The following is an 18,403-nucleotide window of genomic DNA, read 5'->3' as shown; positions in this document are numbered from 1 at the left end:
TGAAAGAGAGCAACCTTTAGTAAGTACACAATCAAGATAAGGAAGTTTTATTAGCTAGACAGTAAGGGTGAGAAGAAAACGGAAAATGCACACACACACACACAAAAAAAAATAAGCAGAAAAAGACAAAAACCAGCAATGAGCTCATCAACAACAATGGAATACAAGGAAAAGATAAACCATCAATGCTGTAATAGGGATAGAAGATAACTTTTACTTGGATATATTCATGCAGTAGCGTGAAAGTATAAATGACAGGTGAAAGGTATATTCTACATATCTTATCATCTATACGTATTATGTATGCATATCTATTATCAGTTATGTATATATGGACTACTAGATATTTATATCTATATACATATTCTAAAGAATATGGAACAGACCAACTTTTGAAGCAAGAAATTCAGAGAGAAGTAAGTTGCTGTATGTATAAATGAAAATAATACATGGACAAGTTTCCAGAAAGTTAAGATAAATAATTGGAAGCAAAGACAGACAAATCAAATGCCAAAACGTTTGCTTAAGAAGAAAAAGATGGTTAGAAGCTTTAAATCTGGCTGACATACAACTATAAGATCATCAAAAAAGGGAAGATGACAGGAAGCAAAAGAAAAGCAACTGCTATATGAAGCAATGGACATAAAATGTCAAATATTGGGTATTTCCCACAAAAATGCTGTAGAAAGTTAAAGTATGGGTCTTCTCCTACAGAAAGTTTCCCCTTCAATGCCATACACACAAAAGAATTACCTTACATTGCTCTAACAGTGCAAGAAATTGTTTAAAGATATGCTTTTGTCTTTTTTACAGTTCTTTTGAAGAAAATAAAATTAGTAGTAGTTCAGCACAAGTACAGTCAAGCAAATATTAGTTTTGTAGCTAACACACATTTTCCAAGGCATTTAGGAATGCCAAACAAAAAACACGACATCCAATGAAGTCTTTATTTGTAACAATGATTCCCAAAATCTAATAATTTATTTAATAAAATTCAATTCTTATTTAATAAAACTACTACTTAAACTAGGATGAATGACCATTTAGTACATATGCTTTTTTCTTTGAAAAATCATAAACTATTGCTTGACATCCATGGATGTATTTCTAATTTAACTTTTGTCATTCCAATTCTTATTTCATATAGCATCTAAACAAAAAATAATCAACCACAAATGCAAAAACTTATGTCAACAGTCAACTGCTAAGATGATCATGCAGCTGAAATCCCATTCTTCTCAGATAGGTCTCACATTTTAAGCGTGCTGTCATATGACTACTCATTTCTAAACACATACCCAGTTTTCTCCATTAACAAGTTTTACAGAATAAGTCACCCAATATTGGTCATAATTGATGTAACCTCCAAGAAAATAATATGACAAATTAATTCAAGAGAAAGTTCATCACACTGGGTAAACCAAGTAGAAAACATGAACTATAGTAAAATGAAGTGCAATTGAACATTTAGATTTTGGCACACACAAACATATTTCATGAAGCATTTGATCATCAAAATACAGCATTCAAAATCAACTTACAGTAACACTGTGAAGCTAAGTTAAAGCACTTAATAAAGTTAAGAGATTTCATAAACAATTTCATAACACAGTTTTCATAAAGTAGTTCTTGGATCTGTGCAAGTTAAAACAAAAAAACTCTATATTAATACGTGATAATATCTATGTTCTGAGACAGCAGTCTGGAGTACGTGAAAGAAAGAACACGCAGGAAAATAAAGTAGTTTATCTAAAGAAAACCTAAAGTCTGGAAGAGAAGATAAGAGTAATAAAGGATTTATTTTATACTTACTGCTGAATGAACAGAAAACATAAAAGTGCAATATGATTTAAAAAGACAAGGATAATTGCAGAAACCAAACACACACACAAAAAACCTCACACCACAAAACTCTCATAGAGGGAACCTGAACTGCTTAGAGTCTTGCCCTCAATGTCTTTAAGCCAACAGCAAAAGTTAATTAACTCACATTGAAATAAAACACAATATGTTAACAGTCACAGCATGCCAGTATCTTCTGTGTCTAGCTGTTTCTTTCAGAGTAACAAATCTTGACTTTGAATTCAAGGCCAGGAGGATAAAAGAAGGTTTGCGTTATAAAGATTTTATTATCACTCAAGTAGTAATTATCAGTTTATTCACTATTTTGGCTGTTTCTTGGGAGGCACATGGTTTAGTCTTTCCCCTGAGCACAACTTCAGAGTAAATTAACATGATCTCTGAATTCTCTGAAATACCGTAACTATGAGATACTACTCAACTAAATGATAAACCTCAAAGTCTTGTATTGCATGTTTGATTCTCTTCACTTGAAAAGAAGAACAAAAATGAAGCAAAACATTTTATATGTATGTCAGCAGCGGTACATGGTCCTTAAATGAACAGGAGTTCTCAGCCTGCTTCCCAACCAAAAAAAAATAAAAATAACTTATGCAATTTTTTGTTTTTCAAGACAGAAATGAACTCATGGCACCAGGGGCTGTCTCGCCAGCACCAAACGCTGGTTTGGAGGAGAACATTGCTGGAAAAATATTTGGTGATAAAAACTGGTTGAAGCTTGATCCCTGAAGTCAGCTCCACTAGACTCACCATAGCTGTGACGCTAGAAAAATGATACCTAATGATGGTTTTTTATGTTTTCCATAGAAAACGAAGGAAAGCACACACTTGGATTCATCAGTGAGAATCTGGTTGTTCCTTCAGAAAAGAAAACCCACAAACAAATATAGCAAAACTTGACCTAGACTACTATATTCTAGCTCTTCCCATCAGATGGGGCTGAGACAGTTTAACTGAATTGGAAATTTGTAAATTTTTAAAGAGCAAAAGACAGACTTCTAGGTTGGCTGAGGCTCAAATACAGAGGAAAAAAAGTAAAGAAAAAAAATAGAAAAATAGCAAATCAAGCATTAAGCTATGTGGAATTAATTTTTAAATGTATTTTTTTTTTAATCAATATTTACTCTTGACAAAATGGCAAAAATATTTGCTATTTAAATTTGCATTTTTCTAATTTGATTAAAATGCATAACCCAGCATGCAATTGTCCTATTTCCCCAATCAGTTACACATATACACATGTTGGAATGATTTAGCTTGGTCCATACCTTAGCCAGCCATGGTTAAATTTACCGGTACAAATCCATCTCTACAGGCATTTTGCCGTAATTTGTCTGACTCAGAAAAAATTGCTGAAGTTTTTAGATGTGTGCTTATCTCTATCATCCTAGCAAACATGGTTTGAAACAAGGTTATCAGAGAGGAGCATCACGCTTAGTCTACTTTGTTCAGCACAGGACACTTTAATTTCTTTCAGAAAAACTGATATATAAACCTCTCTGCTACATAAACAATCTACCCTTTTGATTTTCTAGTATCTAATTTAATGGAAACCGTGAACTTTTAATATTATGGAAAAAAAGTACAGCTTTTAGCAAGTTCAATTCCAGAACAGACACCAATTTGATATATACATATATACATATATATATATATATATATATATATATATATATATATATATATATATAAAAGTATATATGTATGTATATATGTATACATATATATGTGTAAGAAAAAGTAATGTTTCATGTTTACATAAAACATGATGAAAAAAATCATAACAAATCAATGAAGTTTTACAGAAAGGGTGTCCACTTCTGACAAGCACAGAAGGACTTGTCTTCAGTGGCACCAAACACCACAAGACAAAACCAGAAAATCAAGCTAGACAAAGTATTTTTAACATATTCCATTATTAATTTTTTCTCTTTTCCTACGATGCTTATCATAGTGTCATCTAAACGTATGTGTGAGCTAGATTCATGTTATGGCATAGGTAAAGATGAAATAATGTTGTTTTTTCCCCCTTTATCATAATACTCTTCCTAACATCGTTTTTCCCTTCAATTTGTCATTTACCATCTCCTCTCCAAACATCTCCGCTTTAAGCTGACATCAACCAGGGACTCTACCAATGGCATTTATTCATTGATCAATTAATTTATTCATTGATATTCATACAGAAATTTCATTTCTAGCTCGCCACCCATCTCTTCTAGTGATTGAGATATGGGTCTACGAGAAAATACATTCTTAGGAAGCATATATATCACAATATATTACTTAAATTTTGAACGTAAGAGACTCTAAACTAAACTTGGTACATCTGACTTCTAATTACATCTGCTTTATGATGGAATTTAATATTAAGACTATTATTCCAGATCAAGGAAGAAATTTGGGGAATCTATGATAGTTTTTTCACCCTTCAGGGGAGATGAAAATAAAGGGAAGGAGGAGATAACTTCAGTTGATTCAGAATCTCGAGTGTTGCTCTCATATCCTATACATGTACTCCAGATATTCTAATATGTAGGTACAAATATTTGATATCCACACAGATAACTACCAAAAATAACTACATATTGTTACAATGACATGGTACTCAGTGACATGATACTTTTTCCCTGAAGCCAAAGATACTAAAAGAATTCTAAAATAATTTCTTCCTTCCAGGGGAAATCATCCTGGATGAAGCTGTCAGTGATCACCTTAGCTTGAAAAAACTAGGAATGAACAACGAAAAGATCTATATGGATGTATGAATCCAGGAAAAGAAATAGCCTTATTCTGTGTTTGTCTGGATAAAACAATTAATAATTATAAATTATGAGCTATATACATGGTATTCCCTTATTATTTTTCAAATAGAGCATCAACCACCAACAGTCAACCAGGAGTGTTATATTTTCTCTCTCACTTTACAAATTCAACCTGGGAGATATAATAAACATATCTTCCTACTGGGAATGTGAAAGGTGACTGTAAGTACTCTGGATAAAGCATACTATAAAACATAGGAGGAAGAAGGCAGAACAGGTTAACACAATGACAACTACAGTATTTCATTCCTATTTACATATAGAACAGAAAAAAAATCAACGTGTATCAGGTATAAATGACAAGGTTTTTGGTGGTGGGGTGAAGCTGCAGGGGTGGCCTCTGTGAGCAGAGCCCAGCAGGAACGACCTGTTCCTGAAGGACTGCACCCCATGGTACAAACCCATGTTGGAGCAGTTCTTGAAGAGCTGCTGCCTGTGGGAAGCCCATGAAGGATCAGTTTGTGAAGAACAGCATCATGTGGGAGGGATCCCACGTAGAGCAAGGGCAGAGAGTAACCATAAAGGAGCAATGGGGACAAAGACATTGAGTTTGTTTTGTCTGTTACGATAATTGCTGAGTGATCTCCCTGTCCTTACCTGAACCCTTGAGCCTTTTTTCATTGTATTTTCTTCTCCTTTCCCTTTGAGGAGGTTGAGCAAGAGTGGTGGAATTCAGATGCCCAGCAGGATAAAAACACCATATTATGGAAATTCAAAAAATGGCTCCATATCTTCCAGTGAACCTTGCCACAGAAAATACTACTTTTTTGTTTCTTTTATCTAAATTAGTTTTTTAAAGAAAGAGGATGTGGCAATCAGGCCTTCCAGATCCATGGGTATGTCCACCTACACATATTTTTTCTTTTTTACTATACCACCTCTTCATGTTTACAAAAAATAAGCTCTTATTGCTTTAAAACTGTATTTCAGGCAAGAAAATTAAAAATAGTGTTAACAAAAAAGAACTCACCACAATTCCAAACTGCTCTGGTTCAGACAAATTATTGTACTCGCTCTTGAACTTGGACAATGCATTCAATTGTTCTTGTTCCGGAAGATGTTTTATTAAATTCTATCAAAAGAAAAGGAAGGAGGCTTATAAATCTCAGATTCTGCATTGCTTTTATAATTGCAGGTAAATGGTATTAGTTACGCATCACTAACATGAACTCCAAAGACAACACTCCTGTGCCAAAGTTGATAGAAAGTAAATAGGTAACCCACAAATTCAGGTTACCAAGTGTAAAAAGCAAATTATTAAATGCCACTATCTTCTGCTGATTTTTTGAACATACATGTTTCTGTTGTCTTTTACTAAATACCATTTTGTAATGAGTATGTTTGATATGCCCTGTGTAAACAAAACGAAAGAAGTAAATAGGACAGGGAAGGCAGAATAAGAATTTCAACTGTAACGTACCTAACTAAAGTATGGCAAGAATGATTAATGCTAGACAAAAAAAAAAAAATATTTTGAGAATGGATAGTTTACCTTCTAGTATTTCAGAACAAAAGCAGACTGTAAGGTGATGACAGGTAAAGCAATGCCTATATCTACAAAATCTTAAACCCACTGAACACTACTTAGCATGCACACTTTCCAGAAGTAGGACTTCAGAGGTGGTACCCAGCTTCAGCTCAATTCATAAGTCCATATGGGAAGCTTAGGCACTTACATAAGTGAATGCCTTGTGAACACAAGTAAGAGTCTAAACATGACACCTTCATCTGATCATCTAAGAAGACTTCAGACTCCCTGGAGCTTCCAGAGCACTTCAGCACCTCCACTTACAAATAGTCATCTGAATTTAGGCACCTGAATCCCACATAAATTACCAGCTAGGTAGAAGGTACTTCTCTGAGCTGAAGTAAAGATGCAATCCTTCTAACACTGATTCAGGTTGGGCAAACACAGCTGTACCACTACCAACTATCATATTTTCAAGAATGGATCAGAAGGACTAATTGTAACACTTTCCCATTACTCTGTGGAACAGCAGACACTTAAGTCAAAATCTGTTTTATTACTCTGCAAGCAAATAGTTTTATTGCTATGCAATCAACAAAATCATTTAGTCAAGTTGGTGAACAGGATCTCCCTCTGATAGCCTTAAAAAAATAAATGAAAATACTAGATTTTTAATTCCAGTATACATGTATCCAAAGTATTAATGGTTTTTAAAACCAGCTTGAACACTTTGATACTTCTTTTAGTTTTCCTATACTCAATCTCTTAGCTCTTGTACAATCACCATTTTATGGTAGTTTAGCATTTATCAAACCTTTTTTTTCTGGTAGATAAGAACTAGACAGTACTTCATCACTGTTCTGTTTTGGTGTAAAAACAGTCGCTATTTTAAGAACTGAAACACTACTTTGATTCTAAGGACTAAGATAAGTAATTTGTTTTAAAGCATTTTGTGTCATCCACTGTAAGGACAACATAGTTTATCAAGAAAGTAAAGTCAGCAAATAAAAAAAAGAAAAGCTAGACTTATGTGCAAGGACCAAAATAACCAAAGAAAGAGTAAATGATAGTCAAAGAATGAACTGTTTCAACAAACACTCCACTCTCAGATAAGGATTTTGGTAGAAAAAAGGAAACCAGTAAAAATGCAGGAATGATGAGGCTTAAAATAATAATGCAAAGTTAAATTTTATGGATCCGGTTTTGAACGTGCCAGACTAACTTTCAGCATGAAGAATTTATGACGGTAGTCATATATATCCTTGCTGTTATTACAATTGGAAAACATTTTTGTAAAAAATAAAAAAGGCTACAAAAGGCTACATCTATTAATTATGAATTAAGATGTCCAGCACTAAATCTATAAAATTCAGCAGACATCAAAGGGCAGACAGATTTCAAGTGTAAAAGGCACATTTTAAATTAGGTTTTGATAACCTACTTTTTTCTGTCTTGATATATACATAACAGTTATTGCCAATACTTTGAATATACTACAATTCCTTAATTTTTATTGAGATTAAAAGGTCATTGTTTGATAATAAAATAATTTTCGCATGTAGAAAGACCGATCACAAAACTTTTCAAAAAGAGGAACAGTCAAGTGTTGTATGAATGTTTTCAATATTGAACACCAAAAAAAAAAAAAAAAATCGAAGCAGCAGCTGGTATCAAAGCGGCTTTATGGTGTTCAGATAAAGCTTTTGAACTACTAGAGATGAAATACATTTTGAATATCAAACAGAGAATAAGGAGAATAAGCAGGAGAAAGAATTTTGACTAAGTCACGGGAAACATTCTGATAATTAGTCAATGACTATTTGGATTACAGCATAAATTTCAGAGTTCTGATGTCTTTCAGAAGTATATTAATTTTTCAGAAGTATATTTCAGAAGTATATAAATTCTAACAAGAGAAGGGAGGGGAACAGGATGGAGAGAGACACAAATTATACATTTTACTTATGCATTCTGTATAACAAAAAGGTAGGATTAAGGACAACTCTCCAACTTCAGAAACTGTGACATTAAGATTTACTGGGCAATATTAACAGCTAGACAAAAAAAAATGGTGAAGATGAGAAATTTCTGAAAAGGAGAACCAACAAAATATTTAAGGTATCATATAAATACGTAAAAACAGCCACATGCTTACAAACCTATGTATGCTTTTGCTCTTCTCAGAATAACAAAATACACAGAACTACATTTTCATTGGATATCCAAACCCAACACTAGTTTAGGTTTTTAAAAGCAGACATGCTTTAAAAGAGACAATACAGATGGATATTTTAATTTATTTAGTAACCTCAGCATATGTGAGGGGGAATACTAGATTTTTAAGGCAATGAGACACACGATTCAACCACTTTCAAAGGAGGATAGATGTCTAAGTGCTTTTCGAGGTTTGAACTTAGATGGTACCATTTTCAAAATCCTTACTGAACTGTTTTACTCAGAAACGAGAAGCTTGGATAAAGCCATTTGACAGTAATGATTACACACAAACTTGCAAAGTAAATTTGGAGTTAATAAGTCTCACTGAATTTTCCATTTCATTTAGGCTTGATAATGTATAATCACCTTTTAAAAAAAAAAAAAACAAGTGACCTGAAATCATCCAGCAGCATGCCTTGTTACATATATATAACTTTCAAACAGGATACTGTGAGCATTATTACTTGTATTCTACTACACTGACTTTCAGTCAGTCGCAGCAGTTGGTAATATCATTGTCTTCTTGTAGGACATTATTCCTTACTTCACTTTTGGTCCTTCAATGTCTCTTATCCTTTTTTTTAATAAAATTGTTCCCTCCCCTACAAAACCAAACACAAAAGGACTCAAACACTAACTTGTCCAAGACTGTAGACTCTCATTTCTGATCTCAAAAACACGAAAAACGAAAAAAATGTTTCGTTTTCTTTGAATTACACACAAGGAAATAATACATCAAGTTGTCAGTTTTTCATAATATTGATATATAATATATATTACAGACAGGTTGCTTCACAGTATTATTAAGGATGTAATATCATTAAGAAGCTGAATTTTCACCACTGGAAAGAATGATAAGGTCAAACAGCATGATAGAGATTCAGAGAAAACATGGAAACTCTGAGACAGAGGTCAAGCTGAACATAACAGTGTAGCATATTCTACCTCTCAGATTGTCATGCAGTTCTACAGAATCTCAGCTATTACCCCACATATTTATTTTATATACATAAAGAGACAAATCATGCATCTTCTAAGCACAGAGAAAACCTTGAAAAAGAAAAGGGATGTAAGCACAAACTAGCATCAACAATGAGCTCTAAGGCATAAACTACTCTGTTCATCCTAATAACCTTAAAGCAATACATAGTTTCAGTGGCAATATTAACTGCATCTTGATGCTCCATTTTCCAACAAAATAGAAAGAATTACACAATGATATATACATGCAGTCACTGGAGATGATGGCTCATCTTTCTTCTTTCAAATATTTCCTAAGAAAAACATCCCATCCTGCAAATCATTCAGTAGACAAATTCCCTTTAAAGGAAAGTGAAGTCTAAATAGCTCAACAGAGTCTAAAGATCTTTGAAATCCAAGTGATAAAAGATGACACCCAAACGGCATAGTGCACGAAAAGGTACATGTCGAACATACAGTCTCCTCAGTAGGATCTTATTTTGACATTTCAATATGGCGAACATTCAATTTGCAGGCAAAGCATGCAAAAATTAATTTTTTTGTTTTGTTTTGACCTTTGAATCCAAATTGCTACTTGTTGCAGTGTGAGTCATACATTTGAATCTCGGGAGTCTGAATGTTACAACTCATTTTATCTCTTTTTATTACCTATATTTCTTTCTTCACTAATCAACAGATCTGCAAAAAGCTTATGCTTCTAAAAATCTAACTTTATCTTTTTGGGATGTTTCAGCAGGGACTCGTGCCCATCTCTCCAACACACTTTCAGGTGTGTTGTACATGTCAATAATCTAAATACTCCTTAGGGAACACCTACACTACATTACTAGTACATTGTTCACAATTAAAACTTGGTATATAGGAGCCATAATTACAAAAAATTGAAGTTCATCACAATATATAGGAATCCTATCCAAAAGAATGGCAATCTTGGTCTACAGAAGGATCCCTGCAAATCTAATCAAGCGTCATCAAGATGACTGTGGGACATGGCATACAACTTGGGGACACAGCAGAGACGTTCAGAGAACTGCATTTGTGCAAGTTTAACAGAACTGGATTCAGGGGAATTTAATGTAGTCTTCAGGTTCCCAATGAAAGATATATCAGGAAGATACCTGAAAGATATATAAAGAAGATATAATACGGCTCGTCTTGGAGGGGTGCAACAGAAGGCCAAGGTTTCAAGTGCCAAAAAAGAAAATTCCAGCTGGATAAACAAGAAAATGTTATTCCACCATAAAGGTAGTCCAACACTGGAAAATATATCCAGAAAGACTGTGCAATCTCAATCCTTGGAGATGCTCAAAACCTAATGGGAAAGGTCCTAAGCAATCTGCTCTAGTTGTCCTGGCTACGAGCAGAGACTGGACCAGATGACCTCCAGACATTTCTCCAAATGTTTTTTTTTTTCCCCATGGTTCTAAAATAAAGCATTTGTATTAGAATTAGTTTTATGGAATTCTTCAACTTATCATCCTTTAAATAACTCTGCGAATAGAAAAACATAAGGAACTTTGAGTATCTTTTGAATCATACTTTGAATAAAATACAGAATCATACTTTGAATAAAATAATATGGAAAAGAAAAACACTATCCAAATAAGCTCTAAGGAAGAAATGTGGTCAGTGTGGATGTCCTAAGGCAAGATTCTTAGTAAGAGGAAAGAGAAAAGAGAGAGTAGAAGAAAATATCCCTTTCCACCTAGTTTTCAACAAGAACAAAAGATTTGTGCAGCTGAGCCTGGGGTAAAAACAAATTTTAAAAGAATATACAGTAACCAGGGAACAAACATAAGCTGTTTGAATATACAAACAAAAATAAAATCAATTTAGGTTTAGATAATAGGAATACAGAAAGTAGAGAACATCAACTCAGCTACTTCTATAAAAAAATAGCTTTACAAATATAAAAAGAACCGGAGTTCACAGAAAAAAATAACTCTTGCAGTGATTTAATAGCCAAACAGTGTACATTAAGAGGCTTTTTAGGCACAGTTTTCTATTTGATGAGATGCTTACCCTGAAATACTGGGATTTCAAGTGTCAAATTTCCTTACCTGAATCATGGACTCTGACAGCTGTGTTTCATCTACTTCCAATATCATCATCTTGATTTCCTCATAAGGCACTCGGAAAGATCCAAGGAAAATTGCTGAAATAAATATTTAACCCACAATTAAAGAAAACAATTTATTTCTTCTTATAAAACATCAATTAAGTAGGGTATAGCATCTAAAGGTCAACAAACAATACACATAAGAGAAGTAATACACGTAAGAGAACAATTTAAAGTGTATTTTTATTTACTGTTCTCCAGTAATTCCAGCTTTCTCCATCCATTTGTCATGTGTAACATCTAGCATCAAAGAACACTTAGACAAGTCTACTCTCAACGACAGTCATTGCCACCATAGTATTTTGTACCAAGATGACAGTTAGGCTTTTTTCTTCAACAGTCTCATTAGTGCTTTCTCACAAAAAAAGCAGCTCAAGAAAATTACCACTACCAAAACCATATAAGCAGTTAATACATATATATACATACATATATTATTTTTTCATATAAACCTGTTTATTTCTTCACCATTATAAGATCATTTCTAATTTTATTTCTGCCTGCCTTTAGTTACCTATTCATTATACCACTCTCGTCTGCCAAAACTTTGGCTTCTTTATTTGTGTATTATTGTGCAGTGTACTGATTATTGCTTTCTTCTGCAAAGTGCATGAGGGTTGGCCAGACATCTTGTAGACATTACTGTCTTTATTGACTTTTTGGTTGTGTGGGCAGTAATCCTTAATGAATATGTTGAAAATAAAGACAGGTAGTAGATATTCAGCTGTATCCTATTTATCCTATTGCTTAGGATACCTAATGAAATAAACTCATTCTTAAATGAGAGATATTGTTTAACTGTTTTCTGGGTCTTTTCTTTTAACATATATTTTCAATTGTATTAACTTACATGTTTGAGTTTAATGCCACACATATAAAGCATACTCTCACACATTTAACCAAACAGTGGTTATGAGGTAGTCACACAAGAGAGAAAGACATTTTTAATGGAATATTAATATAACATTACTTTATCATAAAACCAAAATCTACTTACACAGATTCTGTGCAATCTTTGGGTCCAGCACTTTTAATTCCTTGATTCGTTTCTTAATGGATTTCTTTTCTTCAAAATCTTCCTCCTCTTTTTTTACTACCAAAGTAAGCACAAACACACTCACTGTTAGCTTTCGATATTTAGATGATATTTAGAGAAAACATTAATGAATACAGAACATATTTCCTGCCAAGTGTAGTCAATGCACAAAGAGAAGAACAAATCATTGAATATACAAACAAAAAATAGTGGTTTTGTATTTAGTGCTCTTAATCTTTAAGTTTTTGTTTGTCAGTCAAATTTGTCAGCATGTTAGCCTTCTAGAACAAGTTTGTTTGTTTAATATACGACTTGAATGAAGATGCCAATACTAATTGTAAGAGTTGTCTGAGGACATAAAAGAATCCTTAACATACCATGCAACTGACTTCAGTCAACCTGGCCAGGTTAATACACTGAATTGGATTTTAACAGTAACAAAAAAAAAGGTAAAAAAGAAGGTACATAAAGAAGGTATGTGAATACCTCTCAACATTGAGCAATAAAGAAACAACCCCAAATTATGTGGTTTTGTGCCCCCTTGTCTAAACAAATAATTATCATAGACCACAGGCTCATTCAAAGACTAACATTACCTTGGAATATAAGTGAGTACATACTTATTAGCTATTTTCCTTATCTCCTCCAAAAAGATGTTTTTTTATATATATGATATAATCACCTTGTTAGAAAATAACATAAAGGCAAAGTGATTGCATAAACACGCATTAACAGTGCTGGAAATTCTGGCTTATTCTTTCTTTTCAGATTATAGTTCATACAAATAGGATCTTCCAAACACATTATACAAGCTGAATTTATTTCTCATTATTTACACACTGTCATAAGAATTTTACTTAAAATAACATAGATGCTTGATAATGTGTTACTAGGAAAAGAACCATTCCAGCTATTATGGAAACAAAATAAAAGACCAAAAACAAACAAATCTTTCCTTATATCCAATCTCCATTGTTTTTTAATTCAGCACAAATCTTCACTGTCAAACGTTATTCACCCAATGAATTCCTATTATTTACCTAATTATCTAGCATCTGAAATTAGTTTCCAAGCTTTGCAGTATGATTGTCCTAAATTGTCACACATGCTTCAAATATTTGAGTAGAAAATATATGGTAATAAAAGTATATACCACTGTCTTCAGGAGATGGATATAAATGAGAAGGCTTGTCAGTAAGACTTGTCCTTTTGACAGTAGCCATATCATATACTTGCCTGCCTGATTACGGAATTATTAACCCCAAAATAGATAACCCAGTCTCTCTGATCTGGGAAGACATTCATCAAGCCTAACATTACCCTTGAATGCACCAAATCTTATATTTCAAAGATATATATTGAACCTATTTTGTGTTTTAGTAAATGGAATTGTTAGGATTACAATTTCTAGCTCATTAATGATTCCTGACAAAACCAGATGTAGTGTGAATTACCAGGAACACTTCCCTAAATTGGAATGACTTCTGTGGATTTTAAAAGAGAGCTTTGACAGCTACGACATTCTTAAAAAAAAATAAAAATGTATTTTTCTAAGCATAATAGGTTTTATTCAGGATAAGAAGACAGATTAAATGATGTCTTGATGTTTCTTGATGTCTTTGAGCTGTGTTGTCCAGTATGACTATTACCAAAGAGATAAGAACTTAAAGACCTCACAGAGTGATTGAAGGAACTGGATTCTAGTCCCTTTTGAGTTGGTGGACACGCAAATTTGAATCATCTTCCAAATCACTTTTAATACACTACACCTGCTAGGCAGCATGATGCTGCTTTTGAAGATAAGCCACAGTGCAGAAAACAACCTGGCTTTCCAAAAGATGGAATCACAGAACTAAGACATAAAACAGTCCTTGGAAGAAGGACAGATATCTAGGGTCCTGGCAAGTGGATTACGAAAGGCACAATCCACTTTAGTTATTTTCCTTGCCCTACCCAGAACCAGTTGGCCTTGAGTTTCTTTTAGCATGGATTTATCAAAGAGGTTATCATTCTCCTGTCCCAGGAAAACTGAAACACTTTGTTCCCTACACATGTGAAAACAAAGGAATAGGTTTGAACCATCAATCTGAGAACTCAACATCCTATGCTCACAATAGGAACAGAATGACACTAGAGCTACCAGACAAAAAGGAGGTTGCCACTAAAATTTCATTTTTTTTTCTGGCTATGCTTTTAGTATAGTCCTTACCAAATCCAGAAGGATGTGTTGGGGGCTGTGGATCTCAAAATCATACAACTGCTTTCTCCAGCAGTAACTCCTTATTGACTACATGCTTAAAACTGTCATTCTTAACAGTTTTGAGTTGCCTATCTAATCAGTGCTGCAGCTGCAGATGCCACTACATCCGTACAACTCTGTGGCACTGGTTCTACACCATTTTTATGTCTTACTAGTCTGAACCATAATGAAAATACAGTAATAATTTACATCTAGTCTGGAACATGACAAGTCGTTATTTTATAGGAAACAAAATAATTTCCTTAATAATAACACTAATATACTGTAATTACTTGAATTTACTTAAAATTGACCTGATAGCCTTGAACTAGGAATTAAATAAGGGCTGAAATCGAAACATATTTACATTTTTCTCAGGGTAGAAAACAGTATCCATGCACTACAAGTCTCAGAGATAATACAAAACTATACAAACATAAAAAAAAAAAACAAAAAAAAAAAACAGCAGTTGCACACAATTTTAACTCTCAACTTTGATATCAAGAAACAATGCTGCAAATGAACTAATTCTCTCTGGAATTTTCACCAAAGAAGAGGTTACACACAAAGTTATAGCAATACTAAAGGTATCATAACCCTAAGGAAAAATATATAACTTACTCCAGGAACTCATGCAGGTATTGTATGCAGTTATACAATTATGCAACAAACTAAATTACTGCAAACTTACATGATACTTCTTCAGGAGAATTCAGGTCACATCCTAATGTTGTTGCCAGCAGAAAGAAGCAAAGCATACATATTACTTGTTTTCCCCATAGGAAATGTTGTACTTCGCAATGAAAACTCTGATATTTACTACTGCCTCTAGAAAATTTTACCTAGTTTGCTGACTAATTTATAAGAGAGAGGGGAAAAAAAAAAAAAAGAGAGAGAGAGAGAGACACAAAACTACTTCCATAAATGAAAAAAGAAGAAAAGGAAAAAGAAAAAAAATATATTAAAAATTGAATAGAGTATCTGAACCGGTGAAGTAAATATCTAGATTATAAAGAAAATAAGTAATTAGACTTTTACTTGGGGAGGGCACTGGGACAGGAAGGAAAGCATATAGAAAATAGAAAAGATAGAAAATGGAAAACTTCTGCTTACACGGGAAAAAGAGAAAGCAGCCCACTGAGAGTGGGCAGCTGCTACAGAAAAGAGGTGGCTATCGAGGATAATAGTGATAAGACATTCTTGTTCCATACAGAGAACAATCAAACCAGGTGATATCAAAATGCATATCCAGCTCTCATGGCTCCTGAAGCTGGACCATCATATTATACCATTGACTTATTTCAAAATCAGATGTCTTTTTTCAGGTATTATGCAACTAGACGGTAATGTCAGGTATTAATTCCTGTACACCCTCACATATTCTGTCTCCATGCTACACCTATTAGACTGTGGCCATACACATGGTCCAAGCATCAGACCTATAGCATCTTTGGCCAGTAGCACCTCATCTGATGCTCGGACGTCTGAGTCTGGGAAACAGAATGGTATAAACAAGCAGTCTTCATTGCACACCCTTCACAGTTCCAACCATAGTTCCTTATCTCCACAGTTCCACATCCTTACTAACATAAGGCCAAGATTAGCAGTTCTGAATGTGCAGGTGAACAAATAGCTCAAATGAGTTTTAGCTATTAGAAAGGTTGCTTTTTATTGCCTCTTTCAAATGTCTATCCATATACACATTCAACTGTAGTCAACTCTCTCCATCTGTGGCAGCGATCTGAATGAAATCAGAGCCTGATGGGAGTGGTGAGAAGACTATTTTACACATATGACATTGCATTTGGAAGTCTATAGCATAGTGCTTCATGAATATGTGGATGGAATCCTACATGAGCTAATTTATTGATATTTTACTCAAAGCTTTTCAGCCTATTTCTTCAGTATTCTAATGTACCACAAAATACCCACCTTATTAAAAATTATAACCCCTTAACAATAGGACAGGTATTTTGTGATACATAGAAATACTGAAAAAATATATATTTGCATGAGAAAATCATTGAAGCATTATAATATGTATGAGAGTTAAAGTAATTATAATATACCAATGCCTTTTCTTATAGCTCTGTAAAAGATAAAAACATCCAAAAAGGTGTTCCAATTTGTATTTATTACCTAGCACCTTTTATATTACTTAATACAGTCTTCTTTCAACTATTTCTTGTAAATGTACATCCCATTTAATGCATGTAAATAAGTACTTCAGCTTAGAATCTTTATAGGTGCATGCATCCTGCCCACTGAAACACTATACAATCATGGCATGAATAGGTGGAACAACACAAAAAATAAAACAACAAACAGGTAAATACATACGTATCACAGACATATCAGGTCCTTGTTTGCAAGAAGACAATGATAACTGGCACAGGCTGATTCATATGACAAGAACTAGTACACTGGCAAAAGTGATTAAACAAATAGACTTAATGTTTGGGCTTTCAACCTCTTTTCTAGGAACGAACTCCAGAGTTTATAGTTACAGAGTACTGCTTTTGGGAAATCAGTCAAATAGCTAAACTAAGTCATTAGGCAAGGTTTTTTAAAGCAGAAATACTGTCTTAATTTTATTATTAAAATATAAATGCAGTTATACTGACCAAATAGTTTCTAAATGATTATAACTTATTCAAAAAACAATGACATTAGACTCTCTAACGTCCCTCTTCCATTTTTAATGAAGTTGATAAAATCTTAAAATAAAATCCAATTTTGAAATTATACATCTCAAGATCTAAAACCCTGTGAGCAATATGATATATATAAATCAGAAGAATTTGTTTCTTAGCTATAATCCAAACACTTGATTGATCCCACACTAGAACTGAAAGCTTTAATCGAGATTCATTCAACTCCAGGAATGACATAAAACTTCTATAGTTTTCCTGTGAGAGGAAGAGAAAGAAGATACAGATGTGCCTTCCGCTACAGTAGTGTTGGCTGAAACAGGAAAATTAAAACATACTTGTGTCCTCAGCAGTAAAGTTATTTCGTCTAGTTCCAGTGTACATACAATTCTCCTGTGATTTTCAAGACCTTCCCATTTTAAGTTATATTCCTATCACCAAGACATAGCTGCTTTGGCTTACAAGGTTGACCCATCACTTGGCAAAAGCTATCAAAAGCAGAATAACAAGATCCGAGTGCAGTTGCACCTGAGGTGAGCACAGATGATCAAAGAAGTACAGCAATGTTACCTACTATTCCATGAAATAGGATGGCTGACAATTGTTCAACTCTTCCTTTCTGGGTCTGTTATCTGAAAGGAGGTATAGAACCTCACAAGTGCTGGACAATGAGCCAGCACAAGTCATTAAGTACAACAAGGCAACTGAAGCTGCAAGACTCAGTTACCAAAAGCAGTTAGAGCTAGAGCTAGATTGCTGCACCTGAAAACCTCTTCAGAGGAATAACTATGCTCTGTTGGATCCAAAGTCAATTTCTTCCATGGATGTAGAAGAAACAAGGAAGAAGTAAAAGAAGTAGTCTTCTTGTACGAGAACAAGAACTTGCTTCCTTGCAGGTCTTCATATATTAGCATTTCAGAGGCTGTCAAATTCACAAGCAAAATCTTTTCATTTAATAATCCTCAACAGATTGTTCTTCCATACATTTCTATAATTGTTTTTTATTT

General features: G+C 33.7%; 1 protein-coding gene across 1 annotated transcript in view; it reads right to left on the bottom strand.

The window, feature by feature from the left end:
* The window catches only part of DIAPH3 (diaphanous related formin 3), a 234,576-nt gene that overhangs the window by 121,851 nt on the left and 94,322 nt on the right, over positions 1 to 18,403 (bottom strand). Inside the window, exons 18-21 of the mRNA XM_032208227.1 lie at positions 15,437 to 15,469; positions 12,468 to 12,563; positions 11,412 to 11,506; positions 5,656 to 5,757 (exon numbers count right to left, since the gene is read on the bottom strand). Coding sequence (XP_032064118.1) covers positions 5,656 to 5,757; positions 11,412 to 11,506; positions 12,468 to 12,563; positions 15,437 to 15,469 — 326 coding nt within the window. The remainder of the gene's footprint in view (positions 1 to 5,655; positions 5,758 to 11,411; positions 11,507 to 12,467; positions 12,564 to 15,436; positions 15,470 to 18,403) is intronic.

The sequence above is a fragment of the Aythya fuligula genome, chromosome 1 (genome assembly GCF_009819795.1).
Source record: "Aythya fuligula isolate bAytFul2 chromosome 1, bAytFul2.pri, whole genome shotgun sequence".
In the NCBI taxonomy this organism is placed as follows: Eukaryota; Metazoa; Chordata; class Aves; order Anseriformes; family Anatidae; genus Aythya; species Aythya fuligula.
Note: the sequence above shows the minus strand (reverse complement) of the source record. Positions and strands in the feature narration are given on the sequence as shown.